General features: G+C 36.0%; 1 protein-coding gene across 1 annotated transcript in view; it reads right to left on the reverse strand.

Moving 5' to 3' along the window:
• Positions 1 to 1,205: 1,205 nt before the first annotated feature.
• Positions 1,206 to 20,240, reverse strand: part of LOC134801496 (protein boule) — a 49,182-nt gene continuing 30,147 nt past the window's right edge. Inside the window, exons 2-4 of the mRNA XM_063774105.1 lie at positions 11,363 to 11,425; positions 2,773 to 2,953; positions 1,206 to 2,228 (exon numbers count right to left, since the gene is read on the reverse strand). Of these exons, the coding sequence (XP_063630175.1) occupies positions 2,083 to 2,228; positions 2,773 to 2,953; positions 11,363 to 11,425 (390 nt within the window). The 3' untranslated portion in view covers positions 1,206 to 2,082. The remainder of the gene's footprint in view (positions 2,229 to 2,772; positions 2,954 to 11,362; positions 11,426 to 20,240) is intronic.

A 20,240-nucleotide genomic window follows, 5' to 3' on the forward strand; every position in this document is an offset into this window, starting at 1 on the left:
TTATCAACTTGTTTTTTTATCAAAATGTGTAGCGGGCATTTCGCCTATAACATTATCATTAGTTATTGCAGGATTATTATCAATAATATGCCTAAAATTTTCCAACACAATTAAAACATTGGGTAAAGGATTATTGACTTTAGAATCATCACGTGGGTCATTATAGTTTTAAAATTTGTCAATTTATAAATTCTTGTCGGTATTCATTGGTGATCTAAAATCGATAGTCCTTTATCACATTTTGGACCCCAGACTTGTTTCAACAGTAACATTAAAAACTAAATATTTAAAAAATATTTCTCTCTGTTCTAGGTATGGGAATCCGAAAACAATCTTATACTAGGGTAAACAAAACTCCTTTTAAAGGATAACAAGCAGTAACAAATCTGTCTTTTAGAGGTAATGTCTTCTATACTAGCAACTTATCTTTGTGCTTTAATTCGTTGTGCTTATCACGCACATTCTTACACTTATGAATATTTCTATAGATGTTTCAAACCACTTTAGAAAAGATCCATTGAACAAACTTTATGATTGATCTAACATTTTTTTTATAAATTAATGTATTCCATGACATTTCTTTTTTTTTCAATAACAACATGTAAGCCACAACACCAAGACAGAAGTTTTGAAAAATTCATCGCACTTATTTAGAATAGTAGACCATGTTCTAGTTACAAGTACCTACAGCATTATAAATTAAACTTAAAGAAATAAAACTGTTCAACATAATATCAATTATGATGCTGTAGGTAAAACACATGCGAGCATCAATGTTTAACAGACACACAAGTGTGTTATTGTGGTGATTTGATTATATTTTCACTATTTGTACCTAAATCTCTTGTCAACCAACTAAAGCATACGATTTGATGCATCTATAGACGTATAATAATAATGATAGCACGTGAAACCTGTTCACTCTTAAATCTAACTGAAGCAACTACATTGTTACCAATGTAAGTAAGAGATAGACGCCCTTAGACAAAATCTTCAAAAACAACACACCTGATTAGACAAAAATCTAATTGAACACTTCTTGCATCACTTAAACGTTCCTATCTTTCATTGTTTATATTAAGTCACTCCATCAGGCCTTAGCAAAATAACAGCGTTGCAATATTGCCTCGCTTGCAAATTGCGACAGAATGCTGAGTCAAAGCCTTTTCCTTACTGCACACATTGCTAGACTCAAGTGTAATTTATTTTTCTGTCTGTGTATATAATTATGTCTGATGTTGTTGTTATCCTTTTATCTTTCACTATTTTTCATATTTTTGTTCCGTGTATGTGTGCTTTATCGAATAAATGACTTTTCTTTCTTGCTTTCTTTCTTTCTTTCATTGTCAACAATGAAATCCATCACACATTCTTAAGAAAAGAAAATAATGTAAGAAACAGTTGCCTTGAGCGTGGTGATGTTTGGAAGACTTGATTAAATGAACGGCCCGAAATAAAAACTGTTTTGAATTTAGACTTTAGTCTGGTGGGAAAATCACAAAATAACGAAATGAGGAAGATTTGTGACAGGACTGATGTACTAGATGCTGATTTACAAAGAAAAGTAACCAATATTTCATGGCCTATAAAACCTTTATAATGTATGACAATTAAATTCTCGTATCGTGGTTTCCCTTTACACTTTATAAACATTTTCAGCAGCAATATCATCCTCAAATTCCAATTCCATTTTGCTCGCTTGAACTCTCTCGTGTGCAAAATGTCAAATGTGAAGTGTTATCAAACATGCCAACAATTTACAAAATATCTCTTTGTCCATTCTTGAAATAACATTAAGTATTACTTTATTAACACCGTCTATTGTTATACGTACCTAAACGTGTTGCAGATGATTCATTTCTATTGATAACTTAGTTTTAGCTGAAATAAGCCTTTCATAGATATTCCAGAAAAATATGACAAAGGCATCATACAATAAGATATCAAGAAAAAAGCTTGAGAACAGCACCTAGTCATCAGAGCTGATACTTAAAAAAAATCTCAGAAATGTACTGAATCATATCGCAAATGAACGAAATTCTGGATAGCATCTAGTCCATCGCAAACCCCTCAGCGAATAGTTCAGTAAATATACGCAGGGTGGAGAGGGGGTGGCGGCACGCGGGGCTGCTTGTCAAGGGGGGCGCAGCATGAGGGCTCGCAGCAGGCGGAGTATGGCGCTGGCACTAAAGTGTACTGCGTTGGTGGGGCATAAAGCGCTGGGGTTGCTGAAATAATTTAAAAGGTTATTTAGATTATTTTATTTGCTGCTGAGGATTTAAAATACATAATTTTTATCTAAATAGACGCACATTTTTATTTTGTTCGTCAAATAATTTGAAGTTAGAAGAATTATTCTTCCTTTTAATTCGTTTAATTTAATGAATGTGTCAAAAATTTGTAAATTTGATGGTCTTGAACACCGCAAGTTCTTTTCTTATCTCTATCTTTTCTCTGCATATCAATTTTAAAACAGGAAAAATAGGACTAAGAACTTCTACACGGTTTCTTTAGAACTCGGTATTTCCTCTACGACGAAATAAATATTAATTGGTCCAACAAAGAATAGATACGATGTTTCTACATAATAGTTCCTTGGCTTTGTGGAAGAAAACTTCTTGGGCTAGATTTAGAAAGAGAAAAAATGAATTGGTATTCGAAGAGATAAATTTGAGAAATAGTGATAGAAAAACAGAAATTAGAAGACAGGGCTCAATCATTCTTTTAACAAAGGAGTAAAACTGGGATCTGGCAAGTAAATAAAAAAGTTACCTTGTCTATCAATGATGTACGTATTGTCAAATGGTAGTGGATACATGGCGTACGGTGGCGGGGGCAGTTCACAGGGCGCGCACGCGGGTAAGGGCGCCAGAGGGGGCGCGCACAGCAACTGGTAGCAGAGGGGGGCGGGGAGCGGCGCCGCCTCGGAGCCTAGGACTGGGAGTTGGCTCATCTGGAAATTTAAAAGAAGCTCTAAAGTAAACTTACTGGTGCTCGACGCGGTCCCAGTACATGTCATCTTGAAACTTAAGTCATTGTCAATAGAGGTGACGGCAAGGTATCATCTATTGGGCATTAGCATGTCGAGCACTAGTACGTTTACCTTATGTAATTGGGGCTGAAACTTAGGGCCTGTTGCATCACCTACCATTGTCGGACTGATCAACGTCACTTCAGCAGTAAACATCTCCCATATTTTTATAAAATATCTGGGGGACCAAGCTTTGCTCGGAAAACATATAAAAACTCAAAAATGCGCGTTTTCAAAGATATAAAACCTAGCCAGATCGATTAATCGCCCCCGAAAAGCCCCATACATCCAGCAAATTTCATCGAAATCGTTTCCGAGATCCCCGAAATATATAAATAAACAAGAATTGCTCGTTTAAAGGTACCTATTTATTAGATAGATATATACATACAAGAATTGCCGAGCCGAGCTCCCGTGGAGCGCCCTACTGTCACACGTGTGATGTTAACTCAATTTGGGTTGTAGCGACTTAGTATCAGACATGTGTTACTACAGATCAATATGGGTCAAATTGCTTTGCATCAATTTGTTGTATGGTGGGCGTTCGACGGGTTAAACGTATAAGATTAGAGAGAGTGACACTGATCGGTGCAACCGATTCGTACTGTTCAGACTGTACACTCTAGTAGCACGGCATCAATTTTTAACACCAGACGCAAAAAGAGGGATGTTATATGTTAGACGCCAATGTCTGTCTGTCTGTCTGTCTGTGGCATCGTAGCTCTCCAACGGATGAACCGATTTTGATACGGGTCTTTTAAGTGAAAGCGAGTTTCCTTGCGGTGGTTCTTAGCTGTGTTTGATAGAAATCTATCCAGTATTTGAAGAGTATCAGCTCTTTTCCAAAATGATGTAGGGCTTTTTTTTTGTATAAAATTGATAATTTTTGGGATATAGCGTAGGGGGTTGTTAAAATTTTTAATTGAACAAACTCTGCTCAAATCCCTTAGAATTCTACTTGTGTTTTCATCATTACTTTTATTTAACTTTTTCCTTAATGTTCACCTAAAATAATAAATTTATACCAGAAGTTCATGATCTGTGGAAACATTGTACAGTAAATACCTGAAAATATAAACTGTAATAGAACAAAGAAAAAGTTATTTATCATACAACAAAGAAAAAGGGACAAAAAAAAGTTAAAAAGTCCAACCCCTTTATTCATAAACGCGCTACAAACCTCAATTAGCTGCCCTTATCTGTCATTTTGACTTATGTATTTGTAAGAAAGGGTTAAAACATAATTTAACTAAATCAGTCCCGTAAAGTTTTATGAATAAGGAGGCAAGTAAAGAAGTAGGTAAGTACTAAGTAGTATCAGTGTCCAAGTGATATTACATTAAATAATTTTATTTGTTCCCTAGTTAGCCCTAAAAATATATTATAAAATAAATTACCCTAAAAATCTCAACCCAAATCCGATCCAAAGCAAATCTCTCCCACAGATTTAACCTTTCAGACGCCTCAAATATTTATCCCACATCGACCCGCTCTGAAATAGCTTACTCAACGCATTATTATTGCAAAAGGAATGATAGGCGGGTATTCTAATCGTTAGAGGAGCGTGGCGAGTCTATAAGTACTCCGTTTTTTAGGGTTCTGTACCCAAAGGGTTTGATGTATTGTTATTATTTTTGCTTGTATGTAAATTCAATGTTAACGTGTAAAAGTGCCCTTGTGGCCTATTTGCTGAAAATTGTTGAAGTTTTTGAAGTGAAAACTTCTTTAGCGGCGCTGGGCACTTTTTGAGGTGGGGGTAAAATAATAAACTCGAGACAGCGTAACGCGTAACGCGATCACGTGACCGTAACGTTAAGATGGCCACTCATTTAAATCAATAAAGAAAAACTCAATGACATTACATGAAAAAGGTTCTAATCTTGTACGTGTTGAAATACAAGGATCTCACAGGTAAGCTAGGTTCACACGGCAACTGGCGAGGTTGCGGAAGAGTACTTCGGCGTTCCTGGGACCTCGCCATATAGCAGCGAGGCGGCAACAGAGGGGTTTTAGTGGGTAAACCTGGGGTCTCATTAGCCCACAACAGGGAGTCCCACATAACCATCCCGGCCCGTCCCCGCGCCGGGTGGTATGCGTAAAGCATTTCCCCTCTTAAAAAAAAAAAAAAAAAAAAAGGTTCACACGGCTACGTCCTGCACGTTTATTCACGTATTCGATTTTAAACGTACAACCAGTCGGGTGTTCACATGGTAGATTTTCATTCGTTTAAAATCCATTTTCACGCCGAATAGCGACAGTTTTCACGCAGTTGTCGAAGTGGGCAGACGTCTGAGATGGATCCACGCTTCATCGTACTTTTATTTTGGTATCGATGGCGATAACGCTTTCGCTGCCGACAAAATAGAAGGTTTTGGGTACATCCTATAAATAAAAAATCTATGTGTAATAAAACTTTTCAAAATTTATAGGTACGCTAAACAAAATTTTTCAATTTCTTTCAATAGACGTCCGTTTTGTTCCACTAAATCAATTTATACTTCGTTATGTATAGAAGATTCGTCAACAATTTTGAAATAACCACGAAATTAAAAATAAAATACGTGCGATCCCTTCAAAAACGCTCGAGTACTATAGATGCTTATTCGATAAAAAACGTATAAAATCGTGCTCTGTGTGAATCAAACAGAACTGTACTACTCGCCACTGCAAACCGAATACGTTAAAGTTCATTCGATTTGCTTTGCAAGTCCGGTAGTAGGTGAAACGATGGCTTATCGAGCACACTTTTTACAGCTTTAATGAATTTATGGAGTACAAAATAAGTACCTAAACTTAGATTTTAATATAATTTTAATTGTATAGCCTGACAACAGTTTATTTGACCCTCGCCATTTTGCGGATTTTCAATGGTACTAATTTCTTTTACTGGCAACAAGTATTCTTTGACAACGAACGTTGGATGTCATCGAATGTCACCGATGTAAACAAACGGAAAATATCTACGAATATATTCAAATATAAACGGTTTTATTACAAAAATGCCAAAAAAATTTACCAAAGATGCGAAAAAATTGTAGTGAATGCAATCAAATACTTACAGCTTAAAAAAGACGAAGGATTACATAGCATTCCAATAAACAATATTTTGAAGTTGGCTGACATGACCGGTATTGACATTTTATAGTGCGGTTTTATTGAACTGGTTTGTTGTTTGGTTGAAACTTTAATATTTCATTTAAGGTTGTAGATCGACGATAAAAATCCTATGATCGAATTGGAGACTGAACGTTTTATAATCGAGGTTGGTGGTCCTGAAAGCGACACAACATCTGATGAAAATCAGACTTCGTCAGAGTCTGAAAACGAAGAATATAGTAATATTGAATATTTAGAATCAGATTTTGACGAATAGGTAAATTGAAAGAACCGAATTCTCTGTAAGCAATGTTTCTGACATTTTACGAGTAACAACATGAAGCCAATAAACACTACCCCGACTATACATGACGTACGCACATTATTGCCATACGTAAGCTGTTTGCAGCGACACTATCTCAGGGTTAAATAAACTGTTGTCAGGCTTTATATCATATTATTATGTAAAATGTTACAAATCTTATTTTGTAAATAATTTCTTGTAAATAATATTTTTGACATGTAATACGAACTATTATGAATAAATATATGAATATGAATATCCGTTTAAACGTATAAACAATGTACGTTTTTTTGCAGTACAAACGCCGTGTGAATGGTTCTATGCACAAAGTATGTGCCACTATTTATCCGTTAAGACGTATACTGCAAAAAAACGTGCAGGACAATGCCGTGTGAACGAAGCCTTACATTCTAACTTTATATCACTCAAATATAATTCAATAAAGCTACATCTTGATGAATTCGCTAGTAAAAGTGAACTCTAATACTGGTGAATTAAACTCAAAATATCATGACCAAATATATTTAAATGCGAGGTCTGCAAGATAACTTTACAATTTCTATCAGAATTTTAAACAATTAACGCTACAAATTTGAATTTCGAATTTTAAACAAACTCACTTTCAGCTTTCACTAACCAGCAATTTCGGAACTAAAGTTTTTCAATAGAAAGGAGGATGGGTCATAGTGCTGCAGACATTTTGGACTAGTCATTGAGTTTTCACTTCTGTCGGCACTCCCGTAGTGCAACCCGTTGTTTTTTTTTTTGTTTTTAAGTTTTTGAAGTTTCGTTTCTACATATGTTTTTTGCATGCCTGTTGGTCTAATAGAACACCACTTATTGTAAGATTACCATCACTGTATGTCTACCTATATTTGCAAATAAAACATTTTGAATTTGAATTTTTGAATTTGTAAAACGGTACCCTATTACCAAAAAGAATAGATAGTATAGAGGGGTCCTGTCATTGTAAATTTTGTAGTCACTGTAAATTTACTGCTATCTATCGACACACGACTAAAACTCAAAATGAAAACGTATAAAGTTATCAAAAAATGTATATATATGGATAAATGATTTTATTATTTTTATATCATTTTGATCCATGTTCATTCACTGATATCTATGTGTTAAAATTGTTAAATATGAAACGGTGTCGTCACGCCATCTAGCCGAGGATAGGCTAAAGGTGTGTGCGGCATCTATTCGAGAATGACTTTTACTTGAATTCCGAGGCACGTTTTTTCCTTAGACTTTATTCGTCTTATACGAAGTTACATATGTCTTTGCTATTACTAAGACTCCGCTTGCTGTCCATCTGTCCGTCTGTCTGTCTGTCTGCCTGCCTGTCTGTCTGTCTGTCTGCCTGTCTGTTTGTCTGTCTGTCTGTCTGTCTGTCTGTCACCAGGCTGTATCTCATGAACAGTGATAGCTAGATAGATGAAATTTTCACAGATGATGTATTTCTGTTGCCGCTATAACAACAATAACTACTAAAAACTGAATAAAATAAATATTTAAGTAGGGCTCCCATACAAAAATCGTGATTTTTTTTGCCGTTGCGTAATGGTTCGTGCGCGTGTCCGACTCGCACTTGGTCGGTTTTTTTAAGATTAGAATCTAATCTCAAAAGTTGTAAATTAACATTTTCTTCCGAAATGCTAGTGATCCTATGATATCTCATAATTACGGTACAATAACATATGTAAACGACACAATAAGTCAGTGCATAGTTACTCAGATTTAGTTTTGGAGGAAAAAGTTACCGGTACCTTAGGTTAGATTATACCATTTCTAATCTAAAAAAAAACACGTATAATATTTAGAACCATCCTACTGATTGCGCCATTAAATCTTACTAAAACATTATTAACCACTTCAAACACAAACCAAATGAATGTTAAAAAACAGTTTTCAATATTGATGATGATTATATTGATATTTTAAAAAATCGGGCATTTGTTTACCGTAATGTGCCGTAAAACATTCCAGGATTGCGAAATTTTCACATACTAAAATTTTGGAAATATATTTTTGTATCAGAATCGAAATTTTCCGTTTCCAAAATGAAAGTTTCCTTTGTTTCCTGTCAAATTTTCGGAAATTCGAAAATTCGAAAGAACTTATCGAACTTTTTGGAACTTACTGCAACATGCACTTTGTATAAGACTATCTACTTAAAAGGCTTAAAGGGGCCCACTGATTAACAGTCCGCCGGACGGTATCGGCCTGTCAGTTGTTCGGAACTGTCAAAATTTTGTTTTAACTGACAGGCCGATACAGTCCGGTGGACTGTTAATCAGTGGGCCCCTTAATGGACGGTATTGTGCCTTCATGGGATGCAATAATAAAAGAGCATAATAATGTCTTTACGGGCAACATACAGAAAACTATACGAGCATATTAAGAAACATCTTGGTGGCACCTACGTCTTTTTCATGTGTAGAATAAAATATTATTTGTTGAAAGTATTCATTAACTTTATTAGAAATGTTTGTGGCTTCAACTCAAAAGTTAAGTAAATATGAAGAAGACGTACGTTTATTTTTTTGTAGCCTTATTATTCAAAAATATTTTCTTCAATAAAAACATGAGCCTATATTACTAAATGTCAAATGAATTTATAAATATGAAATACTTTGACATGTAAAACTTTGTTTTATAAAGGATTAAATGAATGAATGAATGAATGTCAAGTTCCATGGGCTGGTAGTTAAATGATCTGTCCCTTATTGTCAAGGATCTCAAATTCCCAGTCATCCTGGTGTGTTATAGCAGTCTACTCGCCTCTCGATGGGCAATGAGAACATATAGGCCATTTGCAAAAGGCCGCGGGTTTGATGCCCTGTTTTATTAATGTGACCCCTTATGTGGGGACGTTATTAGCATTCCAGTTTTGAGGTCAGATGGATTTAGGTTCATGTAAATACTTTCATGCCTAACGCATTACTGCTCGGAAGAGATAGGCATCATGCATCGCCATTCTATGTATAACTTATAACGTTTAAAATAATGACTTTATGAGTATGTTGATATCAAAATGATTTAATTTAGTACCGTAAAATGGGGTGAGTAGGGTCAAAACTGAAATTCAAACCTCGATAACATTTTATTATTACATATGAAAACTGAATGGTGTATATAATAAGTGTTCCGGACGTTTGTATTTTAGTTTTTATTTTATTTTGGGTAGTTCCATTTCATAACTTTGACGATAAAGAGGAAAACCCACCTCACCCTGTAGTGCCTCGTATTTGGGGTGAGAGGGGTTTTCATACAAAGGTGATTTTGGAAGATTGTTGGATCGATTTTTTTTTATTATGCGTATTACTATAGCTCCATTTTAAATTGGAATACATTATTTTTGTAGCAGTAGCCTTAAAATCCCTTCTCACCCCCTCTCAAACCTTCTCTCCCCATTCATAACCCACCTCTCCCCGCGAAACCTACTCACCCTGATTTACGGTACAAACAAACATTTTACCCTAATGTCATATTAACATATTATTATGTATTACAATTCAGATTAAGGGTAACATTCCATTTCTGACCGCAGCTGCACTACTAGTACGAACGCGTCGGTGTTATTGTCAATTTTCATTGTAAAATGAATGGTAGTGCTGCTGTCGTTGGAAATGGACTGTCACCTTAACAATAAAAAACAAGTCCATTCATAGTTCGTGATCAGCAACGTAGGCTTCGTTGCTGATTAATTTAGTGTAACTTTGAAAACACACGAGAAATTATTCTTAGCGTATTTCATACTGCCCGATTCGAACTTTAAGATACGTCAATTAATAGATCTAGAAACGATATGGATTATGTGTCAGTGTCAAAAGTGACGTTTTTGTTTAAAGAAACGTCACATTTGACACTACCTTATCTAATCATTATCGTTTCTAGATCTATTAATTGACGTATCTTAAAGTTCGAATCGGGCCGATACAGGTTTTTATTGATGGATCTACCTTCTATCTACTAACTAAATATTCCTCAAAAACTATTCTAATAATCCAGAATTCGATTTGGATACAATTTTTCCGTTCCTTTGGCCATCTTTCAGTTGAAAGAATCAACTTTAGCATATTAGTAGATTATCTTTTAAAATAAGGAAATATTCCAAATTTTTGCTCAATGAAATATCTATAAGTGGTTTAAATTTAAGTTGCAAGACTGTATGAGAGACGATGTGAAAATAAAGGATATCGATAATATCGATATTATCGGTCTCGTACCAGTCTGTTCACCCCCTAAAAACTGTATCTCCCCGGCGTTACACCATACTATACGTCGAATAGACGAATAGGCTAGTGATGTTGATAAATGATAAAATCTGTGACAGAAACCTATGAAAGAGAAAGATAAGTGAATGGAACAAGGGCAAGAGAAAGATGACTATAATTTAGTTTTAGGTACGATAGGACCGGCGTAATCTTAAGATTAAAAGTCCCTAAATAAATAAATGAATAAAAAAGGACAAGAGAATGATGATGAAGTACATATTATAACACTTTAAACTCTCGCGTTTTGTACACATATTTAATGACACAAACGGACATTTTGACATTTGCTGGGACGTCAGTCTTTCCGTAACCACAGCTGGTGCAACTCAGCTGAAGCGTCGGAATTTAAGGTAAAAACAATGAAATTATATCGCGGCAGACCATTTTGACATTTGCTGGGACGTCAGTCTTTCCGTGACCACAGCTGGTGCAACTCAGCTGAAGCGTCGGAATTTTAGGTAAAAACAATGTAATTATATCGCGGCAGACCATTTTGACATTTGCTAGGACGTCAGTCTTTCCGTGACCACAGCTGGTGCAACTCAGCTGAAGCGTCGGAATTTAAGGTAAAAACAATGAAATTATATCGCGGCAGACCCGTTTGTGTAATTAAATAGATGAAGTACATGGAAATAATTGTATAATTACCTGCTTCCTGACCGCCTGCGCCACTCGCAAACGGCCCAGCGGTGAGAACATAACACCTCCACTCTGGAAATAAAGAAAAAAAATAATTAGCAAGGTCAAGTGGATATTACAGTAACTATTTATAGTCATAATGTATTTTGAATATAGTGGTTATAGTCATATTGGCTTATACAGCCATGAAAAACGGGGCATTTCATATGAAGCGGACAGGAAAAAAAAAGTGAGGTTCCCGAATTTGTTTATATTTGGTTTAGTTCTTCTTCTAGTAGGTATAAAACCGGACGCCAAATATTTTTTATATATGACGTTTATTTTAAAAATTATGAGCTTTTCAAAAATTACCGTAATTGAAGTTCCGATTTTTTGAAACTCGAATATCGAATAATTAAAATATATAACTTATTATTAAACCAAGCGTTTTGTATAGAATTTTTAATGATCTTTTCAGCGAAGAAATCAATTTTGAAAAAAAAAAAAAAAAATGGTTAAAACCGGAAGTAAACTTTTCGAAACCATTTTTCGAAAACTTTGACCAGTTTTTTTTTTATTTTTTTTCATCTCAAAATATAGCCCTAAGTATGTACAAAATACACTAGAAGTTGTAGAATGGGATCTCCATTGGTTGGTCCAGAAGAAGAACTGAACCAAATATAAACAAATTCGGGAACCTCACTTTTTTTTTCCTGTCCGCTTCATATGAAATGCCCCAAACGTTGTCGCCATGGCTGACACTGTTTCTATAGTCTGCAATAGACTTTCTAGCAAAGACATATGTAACTTCGTATAAGATGAATAAAGTCTAAGGAAAAAAAGTGCCTCGGAAATCAAGAAAAAGTCATTCTCAGATAGATGGCGCACACACCTTTAGCCTATACTCGGCTAGATGGCGTGATATCAGTGAATGAACATGGGTCAAAATTATATAAAAATAATAAAATCATTTATCCATGCAAATATGCCATTGATTCTGGTTGCATGTTTGAGCCGTTTGGGGTGGAGACCCTCGGGCCTTGGGGACCCGGAGCACATTCCATATTTAGGGAGCTAGCGAAGCGTCTCAATGATGCTACGGGTGACCAGAGGGCTGGGTACTTCCTTGCCCAGCGAATTGGCATTGCCATTCAGCGCGGCAATGCCACCAGCCTTCTGCGCACCCTACCATCCGGCGCGGAGCTAGAGCTAGCTCCCATTTTTTATTTGTAAATATGTGTATATAGTTGTTAGAGTTTAGTTTTAATTTTAATGTTTAGTTTAATTATTTTGTTAATTCCAGAAAGGAATGGTGCCAGATCAACCGACTTCGAACTGAGCATGGACGCTGTGCCGATTATATGTTCAAGTGCGGGTGGCGAGACTCGCCAGAGTGTGACTGCGGAGCTCCAAAGCAGACTATCCAGCACATAACAGTCGACTGCCCTAAGAGAAAGTTTATTGGTAACCATGAAGACTTGCTCGCTCCTAGTGAAGACGCAGCCCTATGGGCCAAGACATTGGATATAGTTCTTTAATTCTTTATTACTTTCTAATACTCTAAGCGACTCGAATCTTGCCATACGATTAAATAAAATTTTGTTAATACTTTTGTTTTTTGTTAATAAAAAGATTTATGTTTTATCCATATATATAATTTTATTTTGATAATTTTATACGTTTTCATTTTGAGTTTTAGTCGTGTGTTGATAGATGGCAGTAAATTTACTGTGACTACAAAATTTACTATGACAGGACCCCTCTATTATTATCTTTGGTTATAGTCAGGAATGGTGAAAGCCGATGTCGATGTTCCGGATTATTGGCATTTCGTGCAGCAATGCAGCCAGACTGCAACTTTGCTGGACCAAAGAACGCTGCAGCAACAATTTAGCGATTTTATTTTAGTGCTTTTCGGGTCAATAAAGGCAAAAAAAGCCGTAAGTACTAGTTCTTATAAACCCGCTGACAAAAGAATAGTGATCTAAATTATTTTTTAAATAAATCCCAACTAAATAGTTATTTGTTTTACAAGGGGGCAAAGTTGTTGTTGAACCGCTCGTGCTAATATTGATACCCAAGCAAGCGAAATATTGCAAAATTGAACCACGGAATCTTGGCCGTTGCGAGGGTTACAAAGCACGAGGGTTAAACAAAATTTGCCCCCGAGTGAAACACAAAATTTGTCACCACACCAAGCCGAAGCAAATATTAAATGTAAAATATCAAACAAAATCAAACCAAATCAAATCCAAATGAATGTTATTCAATATTTACCATCCAAATACATCATTTAAAAGGCAATTCTACCAGCAAACATAAGAAAAGAACTCAAAATTTGCATTTGATTACTTTCTCCAAAAATATCCACGGAAGCAATTACAACAAAAAATAATGACCCTGGTATTTCCTCCATAAGTGCCGTGTTTAGAAAGCCAAACAAACACCCTAATCAGGTCACCGTGGTTAAATAGCGCTAATAAACAGGGTGGTTTGATAAATTCTGCCGCGTCACTACCGATACACTATTTCTGCTTAATTTTAACGCGTTGTAGCTACAGTGGGCGGTTTTACGGAAATGTGTAGGTTAAGTTAGAGGAGTTAACGAGTTTATTAAAACTCGCAATCTCCTCAACTAAAATATCAACTTTTTAATCTATTTAGTTCATTCAAATTTGGGTGGACACAGACACAGTTTACCATTTTTCTTACAATTTATCATTTGATACGTCTGGTCTGGTTACAGACAATTCTAGCAATTACTGTAAAAGTACTATATATTATTGGTTGAAAAAGGCAAAGTGCTGTATGTACTCCGTCATAATTATAATGTACAGTCAGAGCCAGCAATACTGTAAGCTTTGCATACAAATTTACATGCAGAGGGGGTATCTTTTCTCTGCAGCTGGCTGCAGCGTCTGTTTCTCCCCTCACTACGCTAGTGGTAAAATTTTTGAATTTCTTGCTTGCTCGGGAATCAATTTTTTGTTTACAATTATTGTTATTTTATTGACACAATAAAAACAAGTATGTAAAACATAAAACAAACATTGGAAGAGAACCCTCAAAGGGATAATTTCGCCTTTGTACTTCTTACTAATTTAATGTTATCTTTAATATTGTCTTTTTGTACAATAAAGAGGTTACTACTACTAACATTTAAATTAAAAAATTATAAACTAAAAGTTCACCCCCTTGTCAAATAAATAACTATTATCAGCACAATAACTACTTAGTTTAATTTCCCAACGCTTGTGCCTTACACCCTCACCTGCGCTAGCGTGTACGCGTACCTTAATTCGACAAAGGCCGGAAAGTGCCTTCCCGTGTATGTGATTTGCAACTTTGTCGCAGCAGTACGGGCCTTATATTCCAATTGGTGTGAAAAGCAAAGGTATCGAGACGTTAATTTTATCATTATAACATAACAGTCTCGCACGCGCTGATTGGAGCGCGCGAAATGTGGATTTTGTGTCAAAATGGTGGTCACATACTGGTTGTTATAGAATGTTATATAACATCGGATGACAGGTACAACCACATAATAGTATCGGTTCTTCTGAGCTCTCGACACGCCATTATGGTAGGGGAGCCCAAGAGGGGATTTTTGTGTTTACTCGAGCGCGTCAGATTAAGACATGAATGATATCTTGCTACCCCGTGTAGTCTACCTTTACACCTTTTAGCCCTCTATGTTTAGCCCTTGGTTAGGGGGGGGGGTTTGGTGGGGGTTTCAACAAATTGTTAAGCAGATTGTTGATTTGGTCATATTAGTCCAAATTAACGCTATAGTTTAGTAATTGTGCTATTACTAAATCTGATAATTATTGGCACGCATTTCCTTAATCTGACGGTTACAATGGAAAAATTTGGCGTCAAACTTGTGTTCGTCAGTTTAAGAAAATACCTACAAATAAGTGTTATATTAAGTTATAGAAAAAATATAGCATTAACGTGGACAAAAACGACCAAACCCACAAACTGCTTAGCGATTTTTTTAACCCTCCACCAACCTCAAGAAATTTAAAAAAATTTGTAGACGCTTTCCGGCTCGCTGGAAAAAAAACTTTATATAACTTTTTGTTCTTATCATCAAATATTTCGATTCCAATAGGTCTGTATGACGCTCGAGTAAATCCTGATTTAGCATCGTGGGCTCCCCTACTATTATTCTGTAAGTAGGTGCAATGAGAACCCGGAAGCGTTTCCTGTTTCAGAATTTAATAGTAAATGAGCATACCATACACGGCTTTTGTTTCAAACGCCTTGATTCAAATTATCCCTTAGTCCAAAATTATGTAGTAATTGGGAAAATTCTATTCTATTCACATTAGGTTTAAAATTCTGTTATGGCGCATAGTTCTATTCTTGTGTGTTGATATGTAGTCTTGTGTTGTAATGTTGTAAATATTTATATATAAAGTAAGGATACATATCAGATACACTAGAGATAGGTACTCGTCAAAAACATAACTTAAGTAGTTTGAACGCTACAGAATAAGTAGTGCATAATTATTTTCCATCGTATTTTCACGGAAACATACGAACGTGTCTTGCTATTTCAGTCATATCGGTACAAAAAGTAAGTACTGAGGTTGACTGAAGTAGCATGACTAAAACGAACGTTTCCGAGAAAATATATTAGCGGAAGGTGCTGGGGGTGGGATACGGCGTTGCGTGAACAAGAGATTACCTTTGGCAGGGTTGGTCCTTAGGACCCAAGGATGGATTTAAGAAGTGGAGCCACCGAGATTTTTGATGTAAACTTTTAGGAGGGTGGGGGGGGGGGGGCTCTCAACTTGAGCTTGATATCTATGTCATTTTAGGTACTAGGCCAAGTTTGCTATCGTTTTCGTATAAATCCCTTAAAGGTGTGAAAAGGGAGGTGGAAATTTGTATGGGGATCCAATAACCGCTGAACCGATTTAGATAAAATTTGGTATACAGATATTTTGAGTCCCGGGGAAGAACATATGATACTTTTTATTCAAAAAAAAATCTCTTAAAAGTGAAAACGAAGGTGTAAGATTGTATGTGAAATCAATAACGGCTGAACCGATTTAGATGAAATCTGTCTACATCTTTGATTTAGTTGAAAATGATACTAAACTTGACATAGAACCTATACTTAAAAAAATATTTACCTCAGACGTCACCGATCCTTAAAACCCCCCCACCCCCCACCTGCATCAAAAATCGGGGTGGCTCCACTTCTTAAATACATTTTAGGAACACAAAAATTGATTCTACCAAAGGAAATCTCTTAATCAGTGAACGCCGTATTTGACCTTTTTATGGCTTGAGCACACTCCACTATATGGAAAACAATTGCACTATATCTGGACACGCAGCTGAGTCGGATATAAAGAAGCAAAGCTCTCAGTTCCTCTGAGAAAGACGTTTTTGCGATTCAATGAAATATGCAAAATGAAGAAATATCTGGAAGACCTTTTGTGATACTGGCAATATTACTGAATACTTTATTAGGTCTTTCGGGTATTCGTGTTATAAAAAGCTAGAATGTCTAGCTTTAGTATTGTAATAACAGGCCCCGTAGGCAGCTGTCACTGTCGCACTAATATGGAAGAGCGAGAGACACAAAGCGATTCGATGGCGAAGCGCTAACGATCGTCACCTTGGCTAAACCGCTGGTCTTATTAAAGCGATATCTTCCCAATAATCTTTGGGTAGCAGATGTTACAAGTAAGTATTGCAATAAATTGTCAGAGTTAAGAACTGGATGGAGATTATCTTTTTATGTCTGAGAATTTCAGTAGTAGTAGTTGTACTTATACAGGGTGTCCCTAGCCATTGGACAAAGCAAATGTACATATACATTAGGGTATTTAGAACCAGTATACAAAGTTTCATAACAATCGGTGTAGCGGTTACGAAGAAATAAACAAATTACGTTTTTTTTTACTTTGGAGCAACCTGTATGTGTTAGTAGCTCCTGAGGTAATAAATAGTATGAAACCTTCTTCGACCGTTTTGATTATCTTTTTCATTTATGACATTAATAAGATTCTGACTTTTGACAAATGTCATCATTGCCGCACATTTTCAAACAAATTGTCAAAAGCACTGCCAATGATTAATACAGTATGTTTCTTTTTGTTGTCGATTATTGGAAATAACTTTTGTTTGATAATTTTTTTTTTTATCTTTTGTTCTAATTAAAAAAAATATTACCGTTACAGCATTTCTGAGAAGTAACCCTACGTGGGATTTCAGGGTTTGTCCAATGGCTAAGGTCACCCTGTATATTGAAAATTGGAAATCGCTTTAGGTATACATCTCAATATATATGCAAGTATGTACCTATATTAAAAGGGACGGAACGGGTATCTTAGAACGGGTCTGGGGGCGATTTTTGAATATCGAACGCTCAATTTAGTCACTCGAATATCGATGGAAAACGGCTAAATGCAACTTTTTCAAATCCGAGTGATAGAAATTTGGAATCTAGTGGTATTGACCTTTTAGTGGAGATATTATTGAACGAAATACACGAAATCTAGCGGTGAAAATTCTAAAATCGGCCTCTTGGTAAGTAAAGAAATTGGCTTAACCTGGCCCACGATAAACAGTAAAAATAAACAGGCATGCAAATTATCCAGGGACGTGGGGATACAAACGTTGAGAGATTTATTTGGTACATAAAAAGGGTCAGGCAGTTATGTACGGGGCCAAGCAAATAGGTCAACATGAGGAAGTCTGGAATATAAGATACTAGATTCTGCCCGCGACTTCGTCTGCGTATAATTATTATTTCCATATACTTTCTTATTACTTCCAAGGTGAATTCTACCATACACCATGAAAACTATCTTATGAGTCTTATGATGACCTTCCCCGGGCCTCAAACTATCACTATACTAAATTTCATTTTAATTAGTTTAGCGGTTTAAGTACGACGAAGAGGTAACAGAAATACTCGGATCGTAGTTCTGTAGAAAGCGACCAGCTTTTTATTTTTGTCAAAGTTGCACCGATTTCAGGCCCAATTCGATTGTACAACAAATAACCTAAAAATACCACACCACAATTGAAAACCTTCTCGTTTACAGAGTTGATAACAACGCTATCTAAAGATTCAAATAACATCGTCCGCAAAAATCTTCCCCTTCAGAAATTTCCCAACAACTTTATCAGCATCGTAAAAAATTTCGCATTTTACAAAAGACCTTTAAATTTGACGAACAATAGCGAAAGACACACAAAAAGGAACTTCAGACGGATTAGACCCTTGGAAATATGGCGAGGGTTCCCCAATCGGGGCCACGGGATTATATCCGGTCAGGATCCGAATGGTAATTCATTAATATCTTGATATACCTACAAGGACGTCTCGGCAGTAATATTGTCGATGATTCTGAGCAACAATTTTCTGGGCTACATTAAATATTTCAGACTTCAAGAGAAAAGAGTTTGTTGGTTTGAATACTAATGTGTTCTTCTTTGTCGTCACACTCTTGTCAGAGTGGTCGTGGTCGTGATACCAGGGCCGGTGGCAAGCCTTCCCGTACCGTACTATTATATAGCCCTTGTTGTACATTCATGGAGTGGTTCATTGAATGCATTTTTGACTAGGTCTGACCAACGCATTGGTGACCTGCCGCGCCCTGTACCTTCGACTTTTCCTTGCACTACAAGTCGTTGCACAGATGTACCAGCTCTACGTGTAATATGTCCAAAGAAAGTGAGAATAATGGGTTAACAATAGATAAAAGTAGTTAGTCGTCCATATTTAAGAGCTATGCTCTTGTCGGTGGAGTAATCGCCACTCTTCTCTTTGCTGGGCCAGCCTTTTAACTCCCTCGTACGACATGACAAAAACTGATCCTGGAGGGCAAGATTGAGGGGAAAAGACACAGAGGAAGACCCAGGCTCACATATCTCAGCCAAATAAAAGTAGGTAGTAAAGCACATAAATTCCGCTACCCTTCGACCATTAAATAAAGAACGCTAAAGGGCAGGGCCGTGGGATTGCTACGGTTGTTTTTGTTAATATTTAAATTTACAGCGAACGAAAATCGCTGGGATGCTTCGAGCAAATCGTGCCCGATCCTGCTATATATATAATTATATACAAAATAAGAATGCCTAATGGCTTTCTACATCCAAAATATTCATGACGAAGTTTATAATAACCATTCAAGTTTGATTTAGATTTATTATGCGACTGTTTAAATCATACTTTGTGATCACATTTTTGACGAATCGACAGTAAAAGGTGATGGCATTTTTGAACAGGTCTACAGCCAGATCTTACAATAAGTGTAGTCATGAAAGTGATTATGTATATGCCTAATCTCAAAATAATGTTTTTTTTTTCTCCACACCCTGAAAATATGAAGCTTTCTAACATATTCCGTTTATGCATACAGCATATGTCAAAGACATGATAATATTTTTGCAACCATTGAGGCGAAAAATATGGACAGAGAAGCAAATTTAACGTTTTTGGTGCTCAAAGTCTTTTTCCACAGATGCTAAGGGTTTTAATGGAGCTCTTAAAATAAGTCGGGGATTATATTGAACACAGGATTAAGCTACAATGAAAAGTGTAGGTACGTTCTTCTGAATTATATATTATATTTCGCACTTGCATTTTCCTTTAATCTTTTGAGAAATCGACTATATAGCTGCCCGATTCTAACTTTACGATACGTCAATTAATAGATCTAGAAACTATTATGGATTAGACGTGTCTGTGTCAAAAAAGACATTTTGTTTGAAGAAACGTCACATTTGACACTGACATATCTAATCCATATCGTTTCTAGATCTATTAACTGACGTATATTAAAGTTCGAATCGGGCCGTAGTTTAATACCTCGACCAAAATTTGATAAGATAAGATGAAATTTGGTACTTATAGATATAGTCTGAGTTATAAAACGGG

This window comes from Cydia splendana, chromosome 22 (genome assembly GCF_910591565.1).
Source record: "Cydia splendana chromosome 22, ilCydSple1.2, whole genome shotgun sequence".
NCBI classification, from domain to species: domain Eukaryota; kingdom Metazoa; phylum Arthropoda; class Insecta; order Lepidoptera; family Tortricidae; genus Cydia; species Cydia splendana.